At 44.9% G+C, this 26983-nt stretch overlaps 1 protein-coding gene and 1 pseudogene across 1 annotated transcript in view; both read right to left on the reverse strand.

Annotated features, from left to right (window-relative positions):
• LOC124803377 (aminoacylase-1-like) overlaps window positions 1–26983 on the reverse strand; it is a 103211-nt gene that overhangs the window by 11073 nt on the left and 65155 nt on the right. The window contains exons 4-6 of the mRNA XM_047264563.1: window positions 26546–26692; window positions 17610–17797; window positions 15649–15878 (exon numbers count right to left, since the gene is read on the reverse strand). Of these exons, the coding sequence (XP_047120519.1) occupies window positions 15649–15878; window positions 17610–17797; window positions 26546–26692 (565 nt within the window). The remainder of the gene's footprint in view (window positions 1–15648; window positions 15879–17609; window positions 17798–26545; window positions 26693–26983) is intronic.
• On the reverse strand, window positions 5424–5541 carry LOC124803966 (annotated as a pseudogene).

The raw sequence follows: 26983 nt of genomic DNA on the forward strand, positions 1-26983 counted from the left end.
AATGAAATAAACATTAAGTTCGGGAAAGCTACCGCAAAATAGCTGCATGTCTTTGGTGAAATTAAAAGCAAGGACGGTAACATTAAGAATCAATAGGATTCCACCGTTACTGCAAAGGAGAGAGCAGATAGGTGGAAAGAGTACATTACAGGTCTCTGTGAGAGGCAGGACTTGTCTGAAGACGTTATGGAAGAAGGAAAAGGAGTTGACGCGGAAGAAATAGGAGATCCATTATTAGAATCAGAATTTATAAGAGTTTTGGAAGACTTGAGCTAGAAAAAGGTAGAACAGGTGGACAACATTCCGTCAGAATTTCCAAAAACGATGGAGGAAGTGGCAACAAAACGACGATTCATATTGGTATGTTGAATGTAAGAGTCTGGCGATATGCCATCCGACATTCGGTAAAAGATTGTCCACTCAGGTTCGAAAACAGCAAGAGTCGACAAGTGTTAGAATTATCGCATAGTCAGCTTAACAGCTCACGTATCCACAATTTCTGACAAGAGTAGTATACAGAAGAATGGAGAGGAAAATTGTGGGTCCGTTGGATGATGATCAGTTTGGCTTTAGGAAAGGTAAAGGTGCCAGGGAGCCAATTCTAACATTTTGCTTAATAATGGAAGCAACACTGAAGAAAAATCAAGACACGTTCATAGGTTCTGTCGGCTTCGAAAAAAACGTAAAATGGTGCAAGGTTTTCGAAATTCCAGGGAAAATATCTGTAAACTATAAGGAAAGACAGGTAGTATTCAATATTTACAAGACTGGAAGACCAGGAACTAATTGCTTGGATTAAAAAGGGTGTGAGACAGGGATGTGTTATTTAGATCCTATTGTGCAATTTACACTACTGGCCATCAAAATTGGTACACCACGAAGTTGACGTGCTACAGACGCGAAATTTAACCGAAAGGAAGAACATGCAGTGATATGCAAATGATTAGCTTTTCAGAGCATTCACACAAGGTTGACGCCGGTGGCGACACCTACAACGTGCTGCCATGGGGAAAGTTTCCAAACGATTTCTCATACACAAACAGCAGTTGACCGGCGTTGCCTGGTGAAACGTTGTTGTGATGCTTCGTGTAAGGAGGAGAAATGCGTACCATCAAGTTTCCGACTTTGATAGAGGTGGGATTGTAGCCTACCGCGATTGCAGTTTATCGTATCGCAACATTGCTGCTCACGTTGATTGAGATCCAATGACTGTTAGCAGAATATGGAATCGGTGGCTTCAGGAGGGTAATACGGAACGCCAGCGGCCTCGTATCACTAGCAGTCGAGATGACAGGCATCTTATCCGCATGGCTGTAACGGATCGTGCAGCCACGTCTCGATCCCTGAGTCAATAGATGGAGACGTTTGCAAGACAACAACCATCTGCACGAACAGATAGACGACGTTTCCAGCAACATGGGCTATCAGCCCGGAGACCATGTCTGCTGTTACCCTTGACGCTGCATCATAGACAGGAGCACCGGCGATGGTGTACTCAATGAGGAACCTGGCTGCACGAATGGCAAAACGTCATTGTTTCGGATGAATCCAGGTTCTGTTTACAGCATCATGATGGTCTCAGCCGTGTTTAGCGACATCGCGGTTAACGCACATTGTAAGTGTGTACTCGTCATCACAAAATGGTTCAAATGGCTCTGAGCACTATGGGACTCAACTGCTGTGGTCATAAGTCCCCTAGGACTTAGAACTACTTAAACCTAACTAACCTAAGGACAGCACACAACACCCAGCCATCACGAGGCAGAGAAAATCCCTGACGCCGCCGGCAATCGAACCCGGGAACCCGGGCGTGGGAAGTACTCGTCATCACCATACTGGCTTATCACCCGGCGTGATGTTATGGGGTGCCATTGGTTACACGTCTCGGTCACCTCTTGTTCGCACTTACATTTCAGATGTGTTATGACCCGTGGCTCTGCCCTTCATTCGATCCCTGCGAAACCCTACATTTCAGCAGGATAATGCACGATCGCATGTTGCAGGTCCTGTACGGGCCTTTCTGAATACAGCAAATGTTCGACTGCTGCCCTGGCCAGCACATTCTCCAGGTCTCTCATCAATTGAAAACGTCTGGTCAAAGGTGGCCGAGCAACTCGCTCGTCACAATACCCCAGTCACTACTCTCGATGAACTGTGGTATCGTGTTGAAGCTGCATGGGCAGCTGTACCTGTACACGCCATCCAAGCTCTGTTTGACTCAATGGCCAGGCGTATCAAGGTCGTTATTACGGCCAGAGGTGGTTGTTCTGGTTACTGATTTCTCACTATCTATGTACACAAATTGCGTGAAAATGTAATCACATTGCCATCTTTAGTGAAAGGTAAGAAGAGTTGCAGGATCTGTTGTATGCAATGAACAGTTTGATACGTGCATAATGTGGATTGAAAGTGAACCGAAGAGATACGTAAATTATTAGAAGTACCAGAAATAAGATGAGAGAGAAACTTAACATCAAAATTGGGGATCACGAAGTAGGTGAAGTTACGGAACTGCGTTACCTAGGCGGCAAAATAGTCCATGATGGTGGGAGCAAGGACATTAAAAGCAGAAGAGCACAGGGAAAAATGCGATTCCTGGGCAAGGAAAGTCTACTAGTATGAATCGTAGGCCTCAATTTTTAGAAGAAATTTCTGAGACTGTGCGTATGGAACAGTACATTATGGTAGAGGAACTGCTTTCAATGATTATATAAAGTACAATAACCCACAATACGACAATCTTCCAAAGAAGCAGGACCACTAGCCTTCACCCATAAGTGAATACTACAATCGGAATTTATCTTACAACGTCCACGACAAGAAATTTCTGAGACTGTACGTTTGGAACACTACATTATGGTAGAGGAAGACAGAGATTGAAATACTTCCAGCAAATAATTGAAGAGGTAGGTTGCAATTGCTACTCTCAGATGAAAAGGTTGGCGCGGGAGAAGAACTCATGCGGCCTCATCAAATCAGTCAGACGACTGGAGAGAAAAAAAAAAAAAATGCGTGTGATGGTCATTCCCGTTATTGCGTAGTCCAGCTGCCGTTAGCTTCCAAGCAATGGTGCTGTTTGACACGGAGTGTTGCAGCAGGTCCATTGCTTGTTCTCAAATGGCTGGAGCAGATATGAAGGAATTGCAGTGTTCTTGGAGCACAGTACGGCGATGCTCCCCTGTGGTGGACAGACGCGGTCACCGTAACGTAGTGGAGTGTGTGTACTTACGGTGCCATGGGGAATATCGGACCACTGTCATATCGGAATGCACCACAAATCTGGATATTGCACGAGTCGACCAGCCAGCCGGGTGGAGACCAACGACGAGACCGCTATCAAACCCTGTCAGCACCTGGTAACGCTATCTGTGACGAGTGCAGATACTGTCTGTTTTGTTGGCAGAAGAGCCAACACCGTGTCACTAGGGGAGGCCGAAATGCACGCGTTTTAGCTCACGCAGGCTGGAGTGAGGAGGGAAGAACTATACTGACGTGAGGTCTGGAACATGACTAGGAATTAGAATACAGAAAGTGGACTTAATTAGTTTGATACTTCAATCCATTAATGATGAACGTCTCTCTTGACGGTACATGATTCACAATATTATCTGTTCAGAAGACATAGTAACTAAATATGGCGCCTTGCAAGATCGTAGCAAATAACGTAGCTGAAGGCTATGCTAAACTGTCGTCCCTGCAAATGAGAGCGTATTTAGACAGTGAACCATCGCTAGCAAAGTCGGCTGTACAACTGAGGCGAGTGCTAGGTAGTCTCTCTAGACTAGACCTGCCATGTGGCGGCGCTCGGTCTGCAATCACTGATAGTGGCGACACGCGGGTCCGACGTATACTAATGGACCGCGGCCGATTTAAAGGCTACCACCTAGCAAGTGTGGTATCTGGCAGTGACGCCACACTGTCCAAAACACCAGTGAACTCTGGTGACCGTTCTGACTTAACACAGAACTGTAACTCAAACGATTTTCATACGCAATGATGGTGTGTGCATGTACGAAGATACATTGACATCCGACAGTGCCTTCTAGATGCTTCATATACTGGGTGATGAAAAAGTCAGTATAAATTTGAAAACTGAATAAATCAGGGAATAATGTAGAGAGAGAGGTACAAATTGACACACATGCTTGGAATGACATAGGGTTTTATTAGAACCAAAAAAATACAAACGTTCAAAAAATATCCGACAGATGGCGCTTCATCTGATCAGAATAGCAATAATTAGCATAACAAAGTAAGACAAAGCAAAGATGATGTTCTTTACAGGAAATGCTCAATGTGTCCACCATCATTCCTCAACAATAGCTGTAGTCGAGGAATAATGTTGTGAACAGCGCTGTAAAGCATGTCCGTAGTTATGGTGAGCCACTGGCGTCGGATGTTGTCTTTCAGCATCCCTAGAAGATGTCGGTCGATCACGATACACTTGCGACCTCAGGTAACCCCAAAGCCAATAATCGCATGGACTGAGGTCTGGGGACCTGGGAGGCCAAGCATGACGGAAGTGGCTGCTGAGCACACGATCATCACCAAACGACGCACTCAAGAGGTCTTTCACGCGTCTAGCAATATGGGGTGAAGCGCCATCCTCCATAAACATCGTATGTTCCAGGAGGTGTTTATCAGCCAGGCTGAGGATGATGCGGGCCTGTAAAAAATCTGCGTACCTCTCACCCGTCACGGTAGCAGTTTTGCTGTCCAGCGCCATCTGTCGGAACTTTTTTGAACTTTTTTTTCCTAATAAAACCCCATGTCATTCCAAGCATGTGTGTCAATTTTTACCTCTATATCTACATTATTCCGTGGTTTTTTAAGTTTTCAAATTTATACTGACTTTTTGATCACCCGGTATATCTGTGTGTGTGTGTTGAACATTTCCTCCTAATATACGAATCATGGAGCTCAGAACCGCTGTTGACGTTAAAGTGAAAAACCCATTTGGATTTCAAAGTTGTCGTTACACTGAGTGCAGAATAACATTTTGGGAGTGTACATTACGCAAAATCCTAGCGTGGACTGAAAATGTTTAAGCGTATGAAATACAAAAGAAAATAAATTTGGTTCAGTACGTTAGTGCGAGTCTTAACAAGCTTAGCAATAATTCTAGTGTCTTCACTAATACTGCGGCCAATTTCACGAAGGGCGTAACTTACCACAATGACGGAAGCTAATCGCTTCTTTCTAAAACTAAAACTAAACTCCGTCCGAACAGGCCATGCAGTCCCAACGGTACCGACCGTGCGCCGCGTCATCCACAGCCCATAGGCGTCACTGGATGCGGATATGGAGGGGCATGTGGTCAGCACACTGCTCTCCCGGCCGTCCTCAGTTTTCGAGACCGCAGCCGCTACTTCTCAATCAAGTAGCTCCTTAGTTTGCCTCACAAGGGCTGAGTGCATCCCGCTTGCCTACAGCGCTGGACAGACCGGATGGTCACCCATCCAAGTGCTAACCCAGCCCGACAGCGCTTAACTTCGGTGATCTGACTGGAACCGGTGTTAGCACTGCGGCAAGGCCGTTCGCAACTGATTCTTTCAGTTCTCATTATTATCTTACATAATGTTATTAGAACGGTGAAGCCACCGGTTATAACAGAAGTGGAGCAGATTAAAGCTGTCATATAACAGGAACGATGGTTTACTGAATGAATTTATTGAAAAGATTGTTGAGCATAATTGTAGGAATGCTGCTTACCCTCCTTATGAAGCGCGCGTCAGAGGTTGCTGGAAGAATCAATGGCTTTATCTTCATTTCCCTGTAAACAACGATACGTGATATTCATTACACATGGAAGGATTAAGACAGTGAAAGTATTCTTTTCGATCTAAAGTAGTTTACATTTTTCGAACTCAAAATAGCGACTCCGGTAGCTGTAATTCACGTTTAGCAATGAACTTGTAGTGATTGTATAATAAAAATAAATTAAATACTACTGAAAAATAATAGAGGCAAGCCCTAAGGCAGTGGTCCCAAATAAATTATTTTGGCACATTCACAATATAGGCTTCTGTTGTTATACAGGGTGAAAGGTATTTAAACCGACAAACTCTGGGAGTTTGTAGGGGACATCAATACAAATATTTTTCCCTAATGTCGTTTTTTTCCTATGAGGATTATTTAAACCGGTAGAGGAAGATTTCTCTAGTGGCCAGTTAATTAAACCAACAAACACTTTTACATTTTTTTTTTATGACTAAGAGACAACACATTAACACAACCCAATTTCAATTACAGTAGATTTTCAAAAATGCTTCCATTGACACATAAACAAAGGTTACACCGTCGGATCATGTTCTGACTGACACGGGCAAAAACCCCAGGAGTATCCTGAATTGTTCCTGCAGCTACTACTATCTGGGCAACCAGATCCTCTTCTGATGCAACAGGAGTTGCGTAAACAAGGTTGCACATCTCTCACCGCACAAAAAAAATCCAGAGGGGACCATATCTGGGGATAGAGCAGGCCATGGTACAGGACCACCTCTGCCAACCCTCGTTTCTGGGAACCGTCGGTCCAGCAATCGACGCAAACGACGACTGAAATGTGCCGGAGCCCCGTCATGTTGGAACCACATGCGTTGTCTTCTAGGGAGGGGGACGTCTTCCAGCAATTCTGGCAATACTCTGGCGCGAAAATTGTAATAGTACCTGCCACTCAATGGCCTATGTAGCAGATACGGCCCAATTAAACAATCCCCAACAACACCGACCCACACATTAACGAAGAACCGCACTTTATGAGCTCTAGTAACTGTGGCATGTGGGTTATCCTCACTCCAAACATACGAATTATGCATGTTGAAGATTCCATCACGCCTGAACGTTGCTTCATCGGTAAACAACACAGAGGATCGAAATATAGGATGCATTTCACACTTTTCCAGGTACCACTGCGAAAACTGTGCTCTGGGTGGATAATCAACTGGTTCCATGTTGTGGATACGCTGTAAATGAAATGGACGTAACAACTGCTCTCGAAGGACTGATCTAACATTCGTCTGATTCGTCCTCATGTTAAGTGCAATTGCACAAGTGCTGATTGAAAGATCGCGCTCCACATGCTGCAAGACAGCTTCCTCAAACTGCAGCGTTCTTACCGTGTGATGGCGTCCCTGTCCAGGTAATCTACTAAATGACCCGGTCTCACGCAGACGTTGGTACACAGCAGCAGCGGTCGTATAACGTGGAATACGGTGATTAGGATGTTGTTGTTGATAAACCCGCGTGCAGCTCGTCCGTTGTGGTGCGCTACGTGGTACGCACCAACCATATCATTGTACTCAATCCAGGTGTATCGCTCCATTAGTAAGCAGAAACAATGCACTACTACACTGGTAGACAGCAGTTGCCTACAACTGAAGAGCATAATACGGCCTCTAACAACTAAAGATCGTAATACGGCCTCCACCGGTTTAAATAATCCTCATAGGAAAAAATGACATCAAGGAAAAATATTTGTTTTGATGTCCCCTACAACCTCCCAGAGTTTGTCGGTTTAAATACTTTTCACCCTGTAGCTGATGAACCTAATCGAATTTATTGCGTTTTTGTGGTTGTATACAATTGCACAAACAAAATTAATCCAAAGAGTGGATGTTACCGTCAAGTGCACTGTTATTACTGTAGTACGTGGCAGGAATGCCAACTGGACGAGATCTGACCCTTTGTTCTTGACGTACATTCTCTGAAAGTTATCAGGACACCCTAACATAATCTAGAACTGTCCTCTATATGCCACCTATACAAAAGGAGGCGTGGAGTGCTATATTGTCAGCAGAGAAACAGTGTGGTAGAAGAAGATCTCGGTTACTTCGAACCTGCATTAATCTTTGGATTTCGCTTCAGTAACACATCAGTCAGGATCATGTCAACCCATCTAAAGCTGCCCACGTCGATTGTTACTGGTCCGATTGTCGATTGGAAACGCGAAGTTCGAATATAATGAATTTTCTTGAGACAGAGAAGCTGCTGTCGATGCATCAGCACGGCTTTAGAAAGCATCGCTCCTGTAAGAATGGATGTTACCGTCAAGTGCTCTGTTATTACTGTAGTACGTGGCAGGAATGCCAACTGGACGAGATCTGACCCTTTGTTCTTGACGTACACTCTCTGAAAATTATCAGGACACCCTAACATAATCTAGAACTGTCCTCTATATGCCACCTATACAAAAGGAGGCGTGGAGTGCTATATTGTCAGCAGAGAAACAGTGTGGTAGAAGAAGATCTCGGTTACTTCGAACCTGCATTAATCTTCGGATTTCGCTTCAGTAACACATCAGTCAGGATCATGTCAACCCATCTAAAGCTGCCCACGTCGATTGTTACTGGTCCGATTGTCGATTGGAAACGCGAAGTTCGAATATAATGAATTTTCTTGAGACAGAGAAGCTGCTGTCGATGCATCAGCACGGCTTTAGAAAGCATCGCTCCTGCGAAACGCAACTTGACCTTTTTTCACATGATATCTTGCGAAACATGGATGAAGGGTATCAGACGGATGCCATATTCCCTGACTTCCGGAAAGCGTTTGACTCGGTGCCCCACTGCAGACTCCTAACTAAGGTACAAGCATATGGGATTGGTTCCCAAGTATGTGAGTGGCTCGAAGAGTACTTAAGTAATAGAACCCAGTACGTTGTCCTAGATGGTGAGTGTTAATCGGAGGTGAGGGTATGATCTGGAGTGCCCCAGGGACGTGTGGTAGGTCTGCTGTTGTTTTCTATCTACATAAATGATCTTTTGGATAGGGTGGATAGCAATGTGCGGCTGTTTGCTGATGATACTGTGGTGTACGGGAAGGTGTCGTCGTTGAGTGACTGTTGGAGGATACAAGATGACATGGACAGGATTTGTGACTGGTGTAAAGAATGGCAGCTAACTCTACATATAGATAAATGTAAATTAATGCAGATGGATAGGAAAAAGAATCTTGTAGTGATTGAATACTCCATTAGTAGTGTAGCGCTTGACACAGTCACGTCGATTAAATATTTGGGCGTAACATTGCAGAGCGATATGAAGTGGGACAAGCATGTAATGGCAGTTGTGGGGAAGGCGGATAGTCGTCTTGGTTCAATGGTAGAATTGTGGGAAGATGTAGTTCGTCTGTAAAGGAGACCGCTTATAAAACACTAATACGACCTATTCTTGAGTACTACTCGAGCGTTTGGGATCCCTATCAGGTCGGATTGAGGGAGGACATAGAAGCAATTCAGAGGCGGGCTGCTAGACTTGTTACTGGTAGGTCTGATCATCACGCGAGTGTTACGGAAATGCTTCAGGATCTCGGGTGGGAGTGTCTAGAGGAAAGGAGGCATTCTTTTCGTGCATCGCTACTGAGGAAATTTAGAGAACCAGCATTTGAGGCCGGCTGCAGTACAATTTTACTGCCACCAACATACATTTCTCGGAAAGACTACAAAGATAAGATAACAGAGATTAGGGCTCGTACAGAGGCATATAGGCAGTCATTTTTCCCTCGTTGTGGTTGGGAGTGGAACAGGGAGAGAAGATTCTAGTTGTGGTACGAGGTACCCCCAGCCACACACCGTAAGGTGGATTGCGGAGTATGTATGTAGATGTAGGTGTAGAATCACAGCTGAACCGAGACCAGGCAGTCCTGGTGTAGCGAATGAAATTCCCCGTCGAGCATTGTGGGGGATGGTTGTAAAAAGTTGCATGAAATCAGAATGAAGAATAACTCGTGAGTTGCAAAGTGTTACCAGCAGGCCGGCCGTTGTGGCCGAGCGTTTCTAGGCGCTTCAGTCTGGAAGCGTGAGACCACTACGTTCGCAGGTTCGAATCCTGCCTCGGGCATGGATGTGTGCGATGTCCTAAGGTCAGTTAGGTTTAAGTAATTCTAAGTCCTAGGGGACTGATGACCTCAAATGTTAAGTCCCATAGCGCTCAGAGCCATTTGAACCATTTTTTGTTACCAGGAGTCCAGCAGTACAGTTAGCACAAAGACTGTGCTTAGGAAGTTAATAAGAAGGGGGTAAAATGGTCGAGCATCTCATTGTAAACCACATATATCTGTGGTCACCGTTCGGTGTTGTGTACAGAGAGAGATGCCACTCGACTTAGACGAGTGATTTGGAATGATAGATCACACTGTATACTGTGACAGTCCAATGGAACCGTTTGGATTTGACCATTGCCTGGAGAAGGTTACCCGCCATCATGTGCAGCGCAATCAGTGAAGTACGGAGGCGCTGACGCTACGGTACGGGAGTATTTTTCGTCACGGTTAGGGTGCAGTTCTCTTACTGAACTTAAGAAAACGCTGAATCCCGAAGGATAAGGACACACTGTACTCGCTACAGTAGATGAACAGTTCGGAAACGATGGATGATTATTTGAATCTTTACGACCACTCATAATGTCAGAAAGTACCATCTGTGGCGCGTGTCATTTGTCTACAATAAAATTCATGACATGTGGTGGCCTACACAGGCTCCTTAAATGAACCAAGAAGAGAACATTTGGGATGAGACAGAAAGTCGACTTCGCTCCAGATCGGAGCGTCCAACATCACTACCATCTCTGGTTTCGGGTCTTGGGGAATAATGGACTGCCACTGATCCGCTGACGTTCAGACGTCTCACTGAATTTTTTCTCCACGGGAGTTCCTGCAGTCATTAGGGTGAAGGTTGCGCACATCCCATACTGTTGTCCACTAGTCGGCGTTCCAATACTTTTGGTCAGATAGTATGTTATCATTGAGGGGCATGTCGTGATATGAGCCGCCATCGCTAAGGAGTTTCCCCTCAATGCGCTTTCAGACAGGTGGCGTAAAATAATTAGTACTGCAGGGTAGTGTCTAGTATGACGATGATTCAAATGGACTCTTGCTAGGAGTCAGGAATTCATTGAGGCTTACGCTGGTACGTTTCGATTCAGTCATCGGCAAGCAATGTTTGCGTGCCGTTGATAATGGCTAGTCGGCCGAATCGCGATTAGCTTTTCAATGCTTTTATGAACTGATTGAAATAGTCTTGATAGTAAAATTATTGGTTTCACACGTAGGAATTTCCGAGCAAGGGAATACTCGTACATACATTGCACGTCTAAAAGTTTTTGTGGATACTATTATCAAACATACAAAAGTGAAGATACAAACATAATAACTTTATTCGCCTGCAGGAAGCTGTCAGCCAATTTACTTTCGGGATCGACAGCTGCAACGTCACATCTTTGAATGTTCGTCATTATATGCGACACACAACCGTGGACTGTGAGCGTGGTAATCGTCGAGAGTACTCCGAATTGAACTTGCAGCGGTGGTGACCACCTAGTCTCCTTAGGCTTTCATAAAATAGTTCTCCTAGCATTAAACCGGAATGGCTAGAGGACAACTGTAAGGATTCTATGTACCGACTTGACAGAAAATCCTAGGAAGTTCTGGTCTTACGTTAAATCAGTAAGTGGCTCGAAACAGCATATCCAGACACTACGGGGTGATGATGGCATTGAAACAGAGGATGACACGCGTAAAGCTGAAATACTAAACACCTTTTTCCAAAGCTGTTTCACAGAGGAAGACCGCACTGCAGTTCCTTCTCTAAATCCTCGCACAAACGAAAAAATGGCTGACATCGAAATAAGTGTCCAAGGAATAGAAAAACAACTGGAATCACTCAATAGAGGAAAGTCCACTGGACCTGACGGGATACCAATTCGATTATACACAGAGCACGCGAAAGAACTTGCCCCCCTTCTAACAGCCGTGTACCGCAAGTCTCTAGAGGAACGGAGGGTTCCAAATGATTGGAAAAGAGCACAGATAGTCCCAGTCTTCAAGAAGGGTCGTCGAGCAGATGCGCAAAACTATAGACCTATATCTCTGACGTCGATCTGTTGTAGAATTTTAGAACATGTTTTTTCCTCAAGTATCATGTCGTTTTTGGAAATACAGAATCTACTATGTAGGAATCAACATGGATTCCGGAAACAGCGATCGTGTGAGACCCAACTCGGTTTATTTGTTCATGAGACCCAGAAAATATTAGATACAGGCTCCCAGGTTGACGCTATTTTTCTTGACTTCCGAAAGGCGTTCGATACAGTTCCGCACTGTCGTCTGATAAACAAAGTAAGAGCCTACGGAATATCAGACCAGCTGTGTGGCTGGATTGAAGAGTTTTTAGCAAACAGAACACAGCATGTTGTTATCAATGGAGAGACGTCTACAGACGTTAAAGTAACCTCTGGCGTGCCACAGGGGAGTGTTATGGGACCATTGCTTTTCACACTATATATAAATGACCTAGTTGATAGTGTCGGAAGTTCCATGCGGCTTTTCGCGGATGATGCTGTAGTATACAGAGAAGTTGCAGCATTAGAAAATTGTAGCGAAATGCAGGAAGATCTGCAGCGGATAGGCACTTGGTGCAGGGAGTGGCAACTGACCCTTAACATAGACAAATGTAATGTATTGCGAATACATAGAAAGGAGGATCCTTTATGGTATGATTATATGATAGCGGAACAAACACTGGTAGCAGTTACTTCCGTAAAATATCTGGGAGTATGCGTGCGGAACGATTTGAAGTGGAATGATCATATAAAATTAATTGTTGGTAAGGCGGGTACCAGGTTGAGATTCATTGGGAGAGTCCTTAGAAAATGTAGTCCATCAACAAAGGAGGTGGCTTACAAAACAGTCGTTCGACCTATACTTGAGTATTGCTCAACAGTGTGGGATCCGTACCAAATCGGGTTGACGGAGGAGATAGAGAAGATCCAAAGAAGAGCGGCGCGTTTCGTCACAGGGTTATTTGGTAACCGTGATAGCGTTACGGAGATGTTTAATAAACTCAAGTGGCAGACTCTGCAAGAGAGGCGCTCTGCATCGCGGTGTAGCTTGCTGTCCAGGTTTCGAGAGGGTGCGTTTCTGGATGAGGTATCGAATATATTGCTTCCCCCTACTTATACCTCCCGAGGAGATCACGAATGTAAAATCAGAGAGATTAGAGCGCGCACGGAGGCTTTCAGACAGTCGTTCTTCCCGCGAACCATACGCGACTGGAACAGGAAAGGGAGGTAATGACAGTGGCACGTAAAGTGCCCTCCGCCACACACCGTTGGGTGGCTTGCGGAGTATAAATGTAGATGTAGATGTAGATTCAGAATAATATTTCACTAGGGGAAAGATAGATAAAGCCTACAGGAAAATTAAAGAGGCCTTTGGGGAAGAGAGAAGCAGCTGTATCTATATACAAAGCTGAGACGGTAAACCAGCCCTAAGCAATGAAGTAGAAGACTAAAGGTGGAGGAATATGTAGAGTTTCTATACAAAGACGATGAACTTGAAAGCAATATTATAGAAAGGACAGTGGACGTAGGTGAGTGTGGGATGGGAGATACGATACTGCAGGAAGAATTTGACAAAGCTATAAAACATTAAAGTCGAAACAGTGCTCGGGACTAGACGACATTCCGCCAGAACTAATGACAGCTTTTTCCATCAGGTGTACAAGATGCATCAGACAGGTGAAATGCCCTCCGGCTCACCGAGGAATGGAGTAATTCTAATTCCAAAGAAAGCAGTTGCTGATAGGTGTGAAAATTACTGAACTATCTGTTTAATAAGTCATGATTGCAAAATACTAAAACTAATTCCTTACAGAAGAATGAAAAAACTGATAGAGGTAGACCTCGGAGAAGATCAGTTTGTATTCCGGAGAAATGTAGGAAGGTACGTTAAGGAAACGCAAACCTACATTTATAGCTTTTGTAGATTCAGAAAAAGCTTTTGACAATGTTGACTGGAGTACTATCTTTGAAATTCTGAAAGTAGCAGGGCTAAAATACAGGGAGCGAAAGGTTATTTACAACTTGTACAGAAACCATACGGCAGTTATAAGAGCCGAGGGACATGAAAGGGAAGTAGTTGTAGGGAAAGGAGTGAGACAGGGTTGACACCTACCCTCGATGTTATTCAGTACGTACTGAACAAGCAGTAAAGGAATCTAAAGAAAAATTTGGAGTAGGAATTAAAGTTCAGGGAGGCGAAATAAAAACTCTGAGGTTTGCCGATGACATTGCGATCTTGTTGGAGACAACAAAAGACTTCAGGGAGCAGTTGAACAGAATTGACAGTGTACTGGAAAGAGTATATAAGGTGAATATCAACAGAAGTAAAACAAGGATAATGAATGTATTCGAATTAAATCAGTTGATGCAAAGGGATCAGATTAGGAAACGAGACACTTAAAGCAGCAGATGAGTTTTGATATTTGGGCAGCAAAGTAACTGATGATGGGCATAGTAGAAAGGACGTAAAGTGTACACCGGCAATGGTAAGAAAAGCATTTCTAAAGAAGAGAAATTTGATAACATCAGATATAGACTTAAGTGTTAGAAAGTCTTTTCTGAAGGTATTGGTCTGGAGTGTAGTCATGTATGGACGTGAAACGTAGACGATAAACAGTTTAGTTAAGGGAGAACAGAAGCTTTTGAAATGTGGTACTACAGAAGAATGCAGAAGATTAGACGTGTAAGTCACGTAACTAATGAGGAAGTACTAAACAGAATTGGGGAGGCAAGAAATTTGTGGCACAACTTGACCAAAAGAAGGGCTCGGTTGATAGCACTCATTCTCAGACATCAAGGGATCACCAGTTTAGTATTGGAGGGAATTGCCGGATGTGAATATTCAAGATGCAGACCAAGAGCGGAATACAGTAAACAAATTCAGAAACATGCGGGTTGCAGTGGTTTTTCGGGGATGAAGAGGCTCCCAGAGGATTGAGTAGCATGGATAGCTGCATCAAACCAGCCTTCGGACTGAAGATGACAATAAGAATGGTATTAAAGTCTGCAGTATTTTATATACATGATGCTTTCTCTTTATATGCAAATCGTAGAGCGCTAATGGGGGAAAAATTTATCCCGTACCAATTTTTCGTGAATTAAGTCCTTAATCAAATGGTTCAAATGGCTCTGAACACTATGGGACTTAACACCTGATGTCATCAGCCCCTATAACTTAGAACTACTTACACCTAACTAGCCTAACGACATCACACACATCCGTGTCCGAGGGAGGATTCGAACTTGCGACCATAGCAGTCGCGCGGTTCCGGTCTGAAGCGCCTACAACCGCTCGGCCACCGCGGCCGGCTAACTTTTTAATCATTTGATACTAAAATGCTACACGTCGGTAAGTCTGTTACGGTCGATTCGAAGAAGGTGTATCAACGGTTATTTTCCTGTGTCGAAATGGTATCACCGGTCCAACATATTACGTCTGTTCCGTAAAGATTGAACCAAGGTTTCCATCATCATGTTTAGCAATGTGCAGAGAAATTTTCAGTGTGTGTGTGCGTGTGTGTGTGTGTGTGTGTGTGTGTGTGCGCGCGCCCGCACTCGGATGTGACAACTGCTCTGCATGACGAAGAATTTTTTTTAATTTTTTGATTTTTTTAACGTAGCTTTCAGCTTGCAAGTAATCTTGTTATGTTTTTCATAGCTGCCTTGTGATTTACAGATAATGAGCTACTGATTTCATTGCCGCTAGGTGTAGGAGGAAAATGTGTGCTACAGAGAATGCCCTACGTTAGCGTAATGACTTAAAAATACTACCTGTAGACGCGAGACTTCCAGCGCATATTTAATGTTTACTTACAGTTTTTCAGTGGCTTTCTGGAAGGCTGTCCACCACTTGTTGTCTGCGCCGATAAGAGTGGTTGGTATCTTCTCTTGCTTTGCCAAAAACTCGAGCTCAACTCCTTCTCCAGCATCTGAGCACCATTGCCAGATCTTCTCCTCCAGCTTGTCGAAGTCCATCAGTGGATTGATGCGCAAGTCGAACACTGCAGACATCTCGGGTGGGATTACGTTCAGTGCAGACCCTCCCTGGTAATCAAACAGTTATCTCAGGGATGTTGTGCTCTTCAAATACTCATCATCCTGCTGCACGTCTAATGACAAGTACGATGCTAAATGTTTAGATTATTCGATGTTTATAGTTGTAGGGGATGGAGTAGAAGAAAGGATTACGGAAGAATATGGGCTTGGTACTAGGAATCAGAGAGGAGAAAGACTAATTGAGTTCTGCAATAAATTTCAGCAAGTAATAGCGAATACTCTGTTCAAGGATAACAAGAAGAGGAGATATGCTTGTAAAAGGTTATACGGAAAGATTTCAGTTAGATTAGCTTCCGAAATCAGGTACTGGAATGTCCTGCGTACCCAAGAGCAGGTACAGACTCAGATCACAACTTAGTAGTGATGAAAAGTATGTTGAAGTTTAAGAGACTAGTCAGTTAGAATTTACAAAAATCACTTCAGAAAATTAATGTTTTTCTAAATCTGAAAGCATGTTCCATAGTACAACATGGTCATGTACCTATATGAAGTCGTAACTAAAGTGTTTCCACTTTATTTCTTTTGCTAGGACGTAACGTGAACACACAATAAAAAAATGTTTCAAATGGCTCTGAGCACTATGGGACTTAACATCTGAGGTCATCAGTCACCCAGAACTTAGAACTACTTAAACCTAACAAACCTAAGGACATCACACACATCCATGCACGAGGCAGGATTCGAACCTACGACCGTAGCGGTCGCTCGGTTCCAGACTGCAGCGCCTAGAACCGCACGGCCACCACAGCCGGCGAACACACAATAGTTACAACTTTAAATCATACCTTTAGGTAAAACATCGACAACTAGTGAGAGAAGAAGAATAATTGTGCTCCACAACAATTAGTGCGAGGAACATGAAACTTGCGAAGAAAGAAGTTTGTAGCGCGTAGATGTGCTTATGTTTCGTAAGTGAAGTTAAAACGCGACCTGCAGCATGTCACCAGATGAGGAAGCGCAGATGCCAGCCAGAAACTCGAATAACTATTCCTCTGAAGATGCCTTAAAACAGAAAGCTGAAACACATCTGGAATAAATGAAATATATTGCAGCAAAAAAAGTGGGTTTTATTTACAAAACGAATATTTCCATGCTTGCTGCGGATGATGGTGTCGCAAACAAACATGGTATATGTTTTTCAGTTGTAAAACTGGGCGTCATTCTGCAAATGGCCCGATGCGAAGTCTGCTAAAACTGAAATGTCGCCCCGAGAATTCTAATATATCATTATTATAAGAGATGGACTTTATCGATTCCTATACGAGTTTGCACTTAGTTTGGAAAACCAGATTCATTATGAAGGCATCGCTGAAACACATACAGTGTGTGAAATTGGGAAACATTTCTACATAGCTCGTTTGATTAAGTTGTATTAGTACTTATCTACAAAATCACACTGGCTATAACAGACATTCTCAGATTACAAAAGAAAATGTGTTTGAATAATTTATTTTTAGAATTGCTTGTGATAGCAGTTTTTTTCGGAAGGCATCTGATAGTGGCTTCCGCAGCAGGATACTAAAATTTTGTCCGAGAAATGCGGTTAAAATCCGAAAACCAGATGTCATTCTGATAGTTACTTGACTGGTTAAAGCATGAATAGAATTTCTTTTATTTTTTCTTTGCATAAAATTAGAGAAGTAATGGATTTTTGTTGATTTCAAATGGGATCATTTCACACAGAAGCCTTTGTTGGCATTCTGAGTGTGTGTTTCGTACCTCGACTATGGTGAGATTCGTGCTGGTGACGTCGGCCATCCATAGGTTGGGATCTTGCTGTAGTTTGTCCAGCTCTTCTTGGCGGAAGTCCATGAAGCGATCCAGGACGATCCGCAGTTTTTCTCCAGGAGTTCCAGGCACGAGGATGGAGCCATGTCCAGTGAATCCTCGGCAGCGCACTTTGACTTCTGGGAATCGGAAAAGTGTTGCTGTACAATTCGCACAACCAGATAATACAGGTTGGGAGTGCACGGAAAATTACATTCTATAGTTAAAAGTAAATCTATTTCCAAAGAATCAGACCATTGTTCGGAACGGAACGCTTCGTTAACGTGGAAAGTATTTACTGAGGTTAACGAAGGCAATGTTGGCCCTATGTACTTGACGATGCCCTTTAGCTACACTGTCTAAAGGATCGTCCTAAGAAATGCCAAATTAAGATCAGCCTGAAGATGCCTAAATAGGTGAAACGCGTAGTTGATAAATAAAAAAACTAAAATTTCAACCAAGACTGTTTTCAACTAATACTGTCAAACACTGGTTTGCTGATTTATGCCACAGACTGGAATAATGCCACAGATTGTAACAAACTACGGAGCTGATCAACTTGGTACCCAAAACGAGTCATAACACTATTGCAGAAACAACGAAACCAGTATGACAAATTTAAACTAACGCAAAACCTCCAAGATTGGCTACCTTTTAAAGAAGCTCGAACATCGATACGAGATGTTTATAATAGATTCCACAGAAAAACGTTGTCTCGAAACCTGGCAGAAAATCCAAAGAGATTCTGGTCGTATGTAAAGTATGCTAGCGGTAAGACACAATCGATCACTTTGCTGCGCGATAGCAATGGAAATACTACCGATGACAGTGTGCTACAGAGATACTAAACGCAGCCTTCCGAAATTCCTTCACCAAAGAAGACGAAGTAAATATTACAGAATTCGAATCAAAAACAGCTGCCAACATGAAGTAGATAACATTGGAGTAGTCAAGCAGCTTAAATCACTTAATAAAAGCAAGTCTTAAAATCCATATTGTATACCAGTTAGTCTCCTTTCAGAGCATGCTGATGCAACAGCTCCTTACTTAACAATCATATACAACCGCTCGCTCGACAAAATCTCCGTACCCAAAGACTGGACAGTGGCACAGGTTACACTAACATTCAAGAAAGGCAATAGGGATAATCCACTTCATTAATCCATTTGAGCAGCAAGATTTTGGAAGGTACATTGTGTTCGAACACTATGAAGTACCTCGAAGAGAACGGTCTATTGGCACACAGTCAAACGGATTTGGAAAACATCGTTCTTGTGAAACACAACCAGGTGGTTACTCACACAAATTGCTATGGACAAGGGTTTTCAAATTGTTTCCGTATTTATAGATGTCCAGAAGGCGTTTGACACTGTACCTCACAAGCGGCTTGTAGTGAAATCGCGTGCTTATGGAATATCGTTCAGTTACGTGACTGGGTTCGTGATTTCCTGTCAGACAGGTTGCAGTTCACAATAAGTGACGGAACGTCATCGAGTAAAACAGATGTGATTTCAGGCGTTCCCCAAGGTAGTGTTACAAGCCCTCTGCTGGTCCTTATTTATACAAACGATTAGAAGACAATCTGAGCAGCCGTCTAAGGTTGTTTGGTGATGATTATATCGTTTATCGTCTAGTAAAGTCATCAGAAAATCAAAAGAATCTGCAAAACGATTTAGATAAGGTATCGATATAATGCGAAAATTGGCAGTTGACCCTAAATGATGAAAAGTGTGAGGTCGTCTGCAGGAGTGCTAAAAGAAATGCGTTGAGCTTCGGTTACACGATAAATCGGTCATATCTAAAGGCCGTAAATTCTACTAAATACCTAGGAATTACAATTACAAAAAACTTACATTGGAAAGAACACACAGAAAATGTTATGCAGAAGATGAATCAACGACTGTGTTTTGTTGGCAGAACGCTTAGAACATGCAACAGATCTACTAGAGAGACTGCCTACACTACACTTGTCCATCCTCTTTTGCAGTGCTGCTCCGCGGTGTGGGATCCTCCGTTTGCTGTCCTTAGCAGATAGGATACACAATTAACGGACTACATCGAGGAAGTTCAAAGAAGAGCAGTACTTCCTGTATTATAGAGAAATCTGGTATTGGTCTTCTCCATATCTGTTACTGAAGTAACCTCGTATCGACGAGTGATGAAACTCACTTTGCAACACCAATGTTTAATATCGATATAGAAATCAGAACTCCTATACAACGTCCGTGGGTGAATGTTCACACAATTTCAGTAAAAACAGAAAAGTCTTTCCAAGATGTTGCCTGAGCTGCGCCAGTTTCGTAGCAAGCGGCGGATCAGGAGGAGCCGAGAGTGATCGACGTTAGTATTCAACCTGAGGGTAATTCCTGGAATTCGGGTGTCAGCAGTTGTCAGAGATGACGGCTAGGAAGACGATGGCTGCCGGAGAGACGATAGTACTTCCGGGACGTCGGGCGTCGGCATATATCGGAGGTGATCGCTGTGTCGACGACAGCTGCCGGTGGGACGACGTGAGACGTGGCGTGGCACCTGGCACTGGTAGACGGAGATCCTGCGTGGCGTCAGCAACAGGTGCTTCATGGCGTGGGCGATGACTCCGGACGGCGAGCTGCTGATGTGGCAGGCGTGAAGCCCTGATACGCAACTGCTCCAGCATTTGTTTCTTTGTTATTTCATCCCCTCTCGTCCCCATTTGGGCGGGGGATTCGGCTGGCAGCGGTACATTCAACCTCCGCTTCAGCCAGCAAACATCAGACACAGATTTAGCTGTTGAACACAAAACAAGGAGACGTATTTACCGCGAATTTAATGTTTTAAAGACGGCGTTAAGGGAGAACGTAAGAAACAGTGCTGCCTTCTTCTTCTTCTTCTTCTTCTTCTTCTTTATCGTCGCCTTGTCCCACGTCAAGTAGGGTCGGCGTTGCTCTTCTGGATCCTCCTCCTCCATAATACTCTATCCATTGCCTCTTCCTTCTTCCATCCTTTCTCCCTTAGGTCCCCGTATATCTTATCCTTCCACCTCACCTTCGGTCTTCCTCTCCTTCTCGCTCCTTCAATCTTTATATCTTCAGTTCTGTTTCCGAAATACTCTTCCCCTTTTCTCTGTAAGTGTCCGTACCACTTTAATCTGATCTCTTGTATATTTTTCCCTATGCGTCCCACTTTCACAGCTCGTCTAACAAATTCATTTCTCATCCTGTCCTTCATTGTTACCCCACACATCCACCTCAGCATCCTCATTTCCGCCACTTCCATCTTCCTTTCCTGGACTACTCTGATTGGCCGTGTCTCTGCCCCGTATATCATAGCAGGCCTCACCACCGACTTGTACACTTTTCCCTTGCCTGCTGCCTTAATGAATAGTTTAAGAACGCTGACAGAAATTTCGACAGACAGCAGGGTTAAAAACACTTCAAGAACACAGAAGACATAATTTTTTTTAAAAGAAAAGCACTGAACACGACAGAAGAGGCACTGACCAATAAAAATGTAACACAGCAAACTATAACTACAACCTGGAAAAGAACCTGCACTCGGACGGTAAATTGTTGATGAAAAGAAGTGTGTGTATGTTTGGAGATAGGAGAGTGGAGGTGATGAGGACTGATGATGAAGACTTTTAATGACATAGGGGTGGCTGTGACGGACAAGGAGAGTGGTGTAGCGGATATTGCGATCTATTTTGGAAGAAAAAGGGCCGTAGTGCGACAGGGAAGGGAAAAAGGAGGAGGTGTGGTCTGGGTAGAGGACGACGAGGAAGCCCTTCACGTGCGGTAGGGAGGAGGGGAGGAGCTGGATAAGTTGGGTTGGATTCAGGTTTGGTACGATGGGTATATGTCGGATTGGAGTTCATGGTCTGGGAGGGAGAGACGGCGAAAATATCTTCAGGAGAGGACGTCTAGGGCATGCAGGTGGAGGGTTGGTGGGATATATAGGTAGAGGCGCGGCAGCACACTAAGATTCAAAAGGAGGCGGGACACCATAGTACTGTTGGAGTCGAGTTTGCTGATGGTGTAGGTTATTTGGAGGCGTTCGATATGATTGAAGAGAGGTGGAATTTGATGATCTGGTAAAGGATCCTTGTGGAGGAAGGTGCCGGCCGCAGTGGCCGAGCTGTTCTAGGCGCTTCAGGCCGGAACCGCACTGCTGCTACGGTCGCTGGTTCGAATCCTGCCTCGGGCATGGATGTGTGTGATGTCCTTAGGTTGGTTAGGTTTAAGTTGTTCTAAGTCTAGGGGGCTGATGATCTCAGATGTTGAGTCCCATAGTGCATAGAGCCATTTGAACCATTTTGTGGGGTAAGGTAACTGGATGCAGAAAGCGAGGCGGAAGCATGGCGTTAGTGTGTCTGGATGGTCTTTTAGAACTTGCGTGAGGAGGATATCCACACAACATTTGCATAGCAAAGGATGCGACGAATGAGGGATTTGTATGCGTAAAGACAATGGTAGGGTATAGTCCCCATGTTCGACAAGTTAGTAGATTTAGTGAGCTTTCTGTTAGGTGCCGAGTAGGTGAGGGTTAGTTATCTGGGTTTTACTATGGTGAAGTCGTTGAGACAGAAGGCTCCTGCGTGGTCAGGGGCAGAGTAAATAGTCTCCCGCACATGGGTAATCGCGTAGCACTGAAAGGCCACATGGCGTAGAGTAGGGAGGTAGTATGTCGCCTATAGCGCTCACTGCCGCGACAGGCAAGCTGCCTGTCGGAGAGGTTATGGCGCCCGAAGGCTGTGGCGGCTGCTGGCGGCTTGGTATTTGCCATGATATATTGGGCTGTATTAGTCTACCACAATATTATTGCACCTGGGAGTGAGGCCGCTTAAGTCATCTTACCTTGAATTTTTATCGTGACACTTCGCTAAGACACGCTGAACCACTTGAAAGTATATGCACAGCTATTTTGAGATTATTCACAGTGCGATGCGCTTACCTTAGTCACCTACGTACTTGTTTACTGTAAGGTCATCGTGTGTTTCCGATAACGGCCACGGGTGACCAGGTTCAGTAATATCGTGGTCAAGTAGTACCTGGCCTGGAAGCATGCACGTTATTGTGGTGGCCGAAATGTGTAGGGGGCAGCCCTGCGCACACCATAGTCTCGGAGTAATCGAGTGACCTCTCGAGCAATGCGAGGTGGGTGGCCCACCCAGCTAGCCACGCGGTCTAGCGCCCTGCTTCCCGGGCGGGAAGGCGGGCAAGTCTCCGGCACGAATCTGCCCGGCGGATTAGTGTCGAGGTCCCGTGTGCCGGCCAGCCTGTGGATGGATTTTAAGGCGGTTTTCAATCTACCTCGCGAATGCGGGCTGGTTCCCCTTTTCCTCGTCAGTTACACTATGTTGGCGACTGCTGTGCAACCATTACCTCCACATACGCGTACCTCATTACTACGCAAATATTTGGGGCTACACTCCTCTGGTAGGAGACGTTCCTGGTGGTGGTGGTGTGGTGTGGGGGGGGGGGGGGGCAATGGAGGTCGAACGGCACAATAACTCTGTGTTCGATGTGGGGCGGCGGTGGGGTGGGTGGACTGCTGTGGCCTGTTGTGGGATTGTGAATCACTGATCTCTACGGCGGGACGAAGCCTCTCCATCGTCTCTAGGTCACTGGTATAATACACAGTACACAATGCGAGGTGGAGCTCCATTGTCTATCAGAACAGTTTAGTCCAAAGCGCCTCTCTACCGTAGAGCAGGGGTCTTATTTTGGCGAGGCAGTAACGTTTCTCGCTGCGTGTCCTTGGTCCTCGGCGTCACAGTTTCTCAACACTACGTCGTTGTGCAGTACCGACGCCTAACGCCATGTTATGAAAGTAACACTTCTAACAACACATCTCCTGCAGCGCAAAGTCTGAACATCATTCTTATAAAGTTAGGTATATGCTTTCAGGTTACGCTGTCTCAAGTACCGAAAGTTTAATTGTAATTACGTTGTACTTTAATACTCAAATTAAATATTATGTAATTCTGCTGAGGTATATAGTAATGGACATCGGTAGCGTGGTCCCGGGAAAAAGAATCGTGTATACAAGTTGGAGAAAAATTGGGTCACAGAGTTTTAACCCTGGATAACTGATGCCAGTAGGAACCGAAGTTGCTAATATTATGTAGATCGACTACGCACCACTTTTATATCACGGAAACTTGGCCGCCGGTCGCTGTGGTCGAGCGTTGCTGGGCACTTCAGTCCGGAAACACGCGGCTGCTACGGTCGCAGGTTCGAATCCTGCCTCGGGCATGGATGTGTGTGATGTCCTTAGGTTATTTAGGTTTAAGTAGTTCCAAGTCTACGGGACTGATGACCTCAGATGTTAAGTCCCACAGTGCTTATAGCCATTTTTGAAACTTGGCCGTGGGATTGCCCTGTTCCCGTTTGTCGGTTGACGGGCAGCGTTATGGTTGTCGATACACACATACAAACGTCCCTCGCCCCGCCACTGCCCCAACGTGATACGCACACGCGTCGAATAGGTCTTGCTGTTTGTCTTCACCTCACGTCAGAGGCATTCGCATATAAGCTTCGCTTTGGAGCACACACACGTCACCTGCGATTAAGTCATACAGTAAGCATGGTAGTACAGTGAAACTTCCTGGCAGATTAAAACTGTGTGCCCGACCGGGACTCGAACTCGGGATCTTTGCCTTTCGCGGGCAAGTGCTCTACCATCTGAGCTACCGAAGCACGACTCACGCCCGGTACTCACAGCTTTACTTCTGCCAGTACCTTGTCTCCTACCTTCCAAACTTTACAGAAGCTCTCCTGCGAACCTTGCAGAACCAGCACTCCTGAAAGAAAGGATATTGCGGAGACGTGGCTTAGCCACAGCCTGGGGGATGTTTCCAGAATGAGATATTCACTCTGCAGCGGAGTGTGCGCTGATGTGAAACTTCCTGGCAGATTAAAACTGTGTGCCCGACCGGGACTCGAACTCGGGACCTTTGCCTTTCGCTGGCAAGTGCACACAATTTTAATCTGCCAGGAAGTTTCACATCAGCGCACACTCCGCTGCAGAGTGAAAATCTCATTATGGTAGCACAGTATTTGTTTGAGGAGCAACGACATATGGTTTTTGTTTATGGACTAGCCGAAAGTAATGGGCATGAACCTCGACGGTTGTATGAGAAACGGTACCCAGAAAGACGCCATCCACACCCGCAAACGTTTACAGCTATTCACCGGCGACTTGGCGAAACAGGTTCGTCATCAGGATATCATGGTAATGCTGGAAGACCTCGAACACGACGGGATGCTGCATTTGAAGAGATTGTTCCCGAGCGCTTCGAGGAAGCACCCACGACAGGTACTCGAGCCGTTGGACACGACATGGCGGTCACTCATCGGTTACTCTGGGACGTTTACGGGGATGACGGCCAGCATCGATTTAGTTTCCACCATTTCGAAGACCTAAATCCTGTGGCGGACTATGAACACAGGCTAGCGTTTTGCCGGTGGTTTCTGCGACTTGTTACACGAGATACCGACTTCCCCGCCATTGTGTTGTTTACCGCTGAGTGCACCTACGATTGGGATGGCGTTCACAAAACTCGAAACGTTCATTACTGGGCAATGGGAAATCCTCACGTCACGTACGACCACGGACAGCAGGAACGATTTTCGCTCAACATTTTGGCAGACACTGTGGGTGACCATCTGTTTGGGCCGGTCCGTCTACCTCCTCGACTTATCAGGGCAAACTACTTTCACGTTTTGCAAGAAATTCTACCCGGCCTGCGCCGCGCGGGATTAGCCGAGCGTCTATGGCGTTGCAGTCACGGACAGAGCGGCTGGTCCCGGCTGAGGTTCGAGTCATCCCTCGGGCACGGGTGTGTGTGTTTGTCCTTAGGATACTTTAGGTTGAGTAGTGTGTACGCTTAGGGACTGATGACCCTAGCAGTTAAGTCCCATAAGATTTCACACACATTTGAACATTTTTTTTTTTATACCCAGCCTGCTGGAAGGTGTTCCCCTGGACATACGGCTACACATGTGGTTGCAGCATGATGGGGCGCCCGCACATAACAGTCGTGCTATACATGGGTGTTTAAATGAACTCATCGACGGCCGGGTAATTGGCAGAGATGTTCGTAGGACATGGCCCCCGCGATCACCAGACCTCACGCCAGCGGACTTTAGCCTGTGGGGATTCTTCAAGGTTCTAGTTCACTCACTAGGACGCGAACCTCCTAGAAACGAAGAGGAGTTAGTGGATCGCATTCAACATGCCGCCAGTCACATCAGGGCAATGCCAGGAATCTTTGAAAGAGTTAGGCAAAATACCGTTGTCGTTACGAAGCTTGTGTGTCGCGTCAGAGGGTCGCGAGTTAGAGCCCCTGCTTTAAATCAACAATGTCCTAGCAAAAAAAAAAAAAAAAAAAAAAAAAAGACTTTCTGTTCGTGAACTAACAGCTGAACAGCTGTAGACAGGGGTTTCTTCCTGGTACGTCTTATCATGAAACTACAATGGATGTGTCGGGACGCCGGCGGATTCGGCCCCAGGCCCCCAGAGTGGAAGGCTGGCGAGCTACCACCGAGCGTGCGGACCGCCTTGGCTACATCGCGATTTCTGGCAGGCAGAGCATTCGCGGTCATGCATTGTCCGGAGCATCCGGCAACAGGGCAGTTCCGCGGCCAATCGGTAGTAGTTTTGGTTCCTACTGGCTTCAGCTATCCAGGGTTAACATTATATGACACAATTTTTCTGAACCTTGTATATGCATTATCAGTTTGCACGGCGACGAACACACCAATTATATTGTGCATATACGTGAGGCATCACGAGGTTGTTCATATATTGATGTTCTCCTTCAACGACATGCGTGAGGAATCGTATGAGTACTGTTACATGAACTATATTGAAAATTTATAGTACACAAGCAATAAGTCAACACTCACTCCATGAGCTCCTTTCGCCATTGGTAACGGCGTATTCCTCCTCAGGCGAAACTGGACCCTCGTCCAGTTCGAAGCCAACGTTCAGCTTATGGAAGTCTTCAGACTGCACGAATTTCTCCATGCCATCTGCGCCTCCTATTTCCTCATCTGAGAAACAGAGATATTTAAAGCACATCATTTTAAGTCGACGCAAACTCAGTGTCGCATAAAGTTATTGTAACAGAAAAGAAAACTGATTATCAATGAGTGCTAGGATTAATGCAAGTAAACAATTTGAGTTAACTTGATAAAAATCATCTAACGAAATTAGACTTTAACCTACTTCACACAAAACATACATAGCAGATTCGTCAGGAATAAATGTGACAGATGAAAGAGATGTAACTAACTTTTTATTCAGTAGCAGTACATCAAAATTATTAGAATTTAATATGTACA

The sequence above is a fragment of the Schistocerca piceifrons genome, chromosome 6 (genome assembly GCF_021461385.2).
Source record: "Schistocerca piceifrons isolate TAMUIC-IGC-003096 chromosome 6, iqSchPice1.1, whole genome shotgun sequence".
Classification (NCBI taxonomy): Eukaryota; Metazoa; Arthropoda; class Insecta; order Orthoptera; family Acrididae; genus Schistocerca; species Schistocerca piceifrons.